Source organism: Seriola lalandi, unplaced genomic scaffold (assembly GCF_002814215.2).
Source record: "Seriola lalandi dorsalis isolate HSWRI2012SDOR001 ecotype SW California unplaced genomic scaffold, Sedor1 jcf7180001973585, whole genome shotgun sequence".
Lineage (NCBI taxonomy): Eukaryota > Metazoa > Chordata > Actinopteri > Carangiformes > Carangidae > Seriola > Seriola lalandi.
The window spans coordinates 1-2,716 of NW_019444251.1; the positions used below are offsets into that span (position 1 = coordinate 1).

General features: G+C 41.2%; 1 protein-coding gene across 2 annotated transcripts; it reads right to left on the minus strand.

Annotated features, from left to right (window-relative positions):
• Window positions 1-6: 6 nt before the first annotated feature.
• Window positions 7-2,697, minus strand: LOC111652419 (uncharacterized). 2 transcript variants are annotated; one of them, XM_087172881.1, is made up of 4 exons: window positions 2,574-2,697; window positions 1,925-2,008; window positions 1,585-1,646; window positions 7-1,481 (listed from the first exon to the last, which is right to left on the minus strand). In XM_087172881.1, the coding sequence occupies exons 1-4, from the start codon at window positions 2,616-2,618 to the stop codon at window positions 866-868; spliced, it is 807 nt and encodes a 268-aa protein (XP_087029007.1). In that variant the 5' UTR covers window positions 2,619-2,697; the 3' UTR covers window positions 7-865. The 2 variants fall into 2 exon arrangements, with proteins under 2 accessions (XP_087029007.1, XP_023258454.1); XM_023402686.2 differs by having other exon boundaries at window positions 1,585-1,691.
• Between the last annotated feature and the right edge of the window lie 19 nt (window positions 2,698-2,716).

Sequence of the window (2,716 nt, forward strand, 5' to 3'; positions counted from 1 at the left end):
TCAGATTATTTACCCTTCAACATTTTATTATATTTAACAGTGATGTGCAAAAATAGAATCAGAATAGAATAAAAAAAACCTACATAAGACTTCATTATTGACCATATTCTACATGAGACAGAAAAATGACTATTATAATGTGTCAACTTCTGACTGTTTAAGATATGAGATCTGTGTTGGTGGACTTTAAAAAGACCACCAGCAGTGAAAATAATACCAAACTTGACTTGAGTTTTAAAGGAATAATTCAACACTTTAAGGATTAGCCTGCTTTATTGCCAAGGGTTAGAAGAGAGGATCAACACCACTCTCATCACTGCGCAGTAAATGTGTAAGTTACAGCTAGTTTTAACTGCAGGAACCGTACGCTCATGACGCACAGCTTTATGCTAAGCCAACTGCAGCTACATATGACTTATCTTAGCATAAAGACAGGGGGGGAAAGACTACCCTGTTCTGTTCTGTCCAAAGGTCATGAGTCAACAAACTCCTTTTGTAATCAATACAAAAACTGAAGTGAAAAAACGTTTTGTCATATGATGGGGGTTGCGGACTGGACTATTTCTTGGCTGTGAGCAGTGATTTTCACTGGCTGCCATGCAGTTGTTCCTTTAACTTCTGTAATATTCAGAATTTTACACTTTGCTTCTCCCTCTAGGGCAGATTTCATTACTTTCGGACATAGCTGTTTCCTCCTGTTTTCAGCATTTATGCTAAGCTAAGCTAAATGGCTGCTGATCTTAGCAGCATGATTACAATAAAAAAAATGGGAGTGGTATTAATCTTCTCATCTAACTCTTGGCAAGAAAGAGAGTGTAGTGTATTTCCCAAAATATCTGAAATGTCTATTGCTAGATCTATGACTTTAAGATGAGTCTATGTTTATGTTTGCTGTTAGTTCCATAAGTTTCATGAACGGCGTATAAACTTGAGGTGCTCTCGATCTCGGTTGAGAGGAGAATGGAGCTAAGGGTGATTCTTCTGGACTTGAGCATGCGTTTTTGTTTGTTTCTGTGTCCACCTCGTCTCTCCTGGACTGGACCGGGCTCAAAGGAGGTTCAGGTTCAGTCTGATGGGTGTAGGGAGACGTCCCACTCGGTACTGAGGGTTTGGACTGCAGGAAGCGGCTGTATTCAACAGGAGTGTACTTCAGTAAACTAGACTCCAGCCTGCTGGGTGGAGGGTTATTAGACCTTATTGTCCTTGTTTGGGTGACCGATGTCAGGTAGAGGAATGGATGCTGAATGGGAGATCGGGGGATTAAAGGTTGGGAGAGGGATGGAGGTTCTGTAGAAGGTGAGAGTTGTAAGGGCGATGGAAGCTGAGTGGGTGATAGAGGTTCAGTGGGTGATAGTGGTTGTGTGGGTGATGAAGGTTTCATTGGTGATGAGGGCTGAACGGGTGGTGGGGGTTGTATGGGATGGAGATGAGTCGGTTCACACTCAACAGGAGTTTCAACATCATGCCTCTGTGCCTCATGTCTGCAGATGCACAGTCAGACATCAGAATGAGAAACCACCTCCAAGCAAAGCGCAAAATATAACCTGATGCCACTAATTATATTCATCCAACTATGCTTCTTACCTGGGGAGCAGATCACAGCCTACTCCTATCTCTCTGGTTTCCAAAGCCTCTTGCTGCCTACTCTGTGTGGACACAAAATACTTCAGCTTGTCTTCTAATTCATTATTCTAGGAAAAGGAAAACAGGAAACAACACTGTCAGGTCAGATACATGCAAAGGACTGCCGTCACTTCACGTGTGAAAGTGACTTGATAGCTGCAGTGACAAAAGAAAACCACACAGACATTGTTGAAAGAATCAGGAAATCCAGCGCTGAGCAGCCAAGGCAATCATCTGTAGCCATGCAGCAGATTACCACACCACACCAAAAAAAAAAGTAGTAAGTAAGTATTTGTCTTACCTCACACTCCACTATTGCAATTCTGTCCAGAAGCTCTGAGATGAACATATCCTTCTGAGCGACTTGAGCTCGCAGTGATTCAACCTTCACAAATTCAAGAAGACAGCAATCAATAGAAATAAGTGATTGTGTGTTTTCAAGCAGATCTTCAGTAGTAATGCTTTATTTTATGAGTACGACATTTACGTTTCCTGGAAATAACTTTATAGTTCTGTGCTAACAACAGGGAAACTAAGAGTAGGGAAAAAGCTTAATTTACAGTAAACTAAAAATTCATTTGTTATTGGAAACTTACATATTTACTAGTTTATTGAATAGAGGTGTAGTAATTGAAAACTGTCTCTATTTTCCCTATATGCACAATAGAAATTTATAATTTTTGGGGGAAATTATGCTTGTTGGAGATTATTCAGAAAGATAAATATTGCTGCTGGCAAAAAGAAAATGCACCACCCTTTATTGGCTCTGTCCTGATTAAGTTGAATATTCCTTGTGAGCACTGAATTCATGCGTACTCTGGAGCGCTGGTAAATAAACTTCTTCAGCTGACGAATGCGTCCACACCCATTATCAAAACACAAAGTAGAGCAGAAGGTCTAAATGCCTGCAACGGGACAGTTTCACACACAGATAAATAAACCCTCCTCACCTCCTCGATCATTCCTTTGACTTTCCTCTGCTGGCAGAACACCATGTCGTTCAAGTGTCTGATTCTCTCCCGGAGGTCCACTGCTTCACCTTCCAGCTCTTTGGACCTAAACACAACCAGCACATACAGGATAAACTCAGATG

Excerpts from the sequence above, each read along its gene's own strand:
- LOC111652419 (XM_023402686.2), bottom strand. The coding sequence starts at position 2,618 with ATGGTGTTCTGCCAGCAGAGGAAAGTCAAAGGAATGATCGAGGAG. Across the intron at positions 2,009-2,573 it reads TCAAAGGAATGATCGAGGAG|GTTGAATCACTGCGAGCTCA; the intron begins GTGAGGAGGGTT and ends GAATTTGTGAAG. Across the intron at positions 1,692-1,924 it reads TTGCAATAGTGGAGTGTGAG|AATAATGAATTAGAAGACAA; the intron begins GTAAGACAAATA and ends TCCTTTTCCTAG.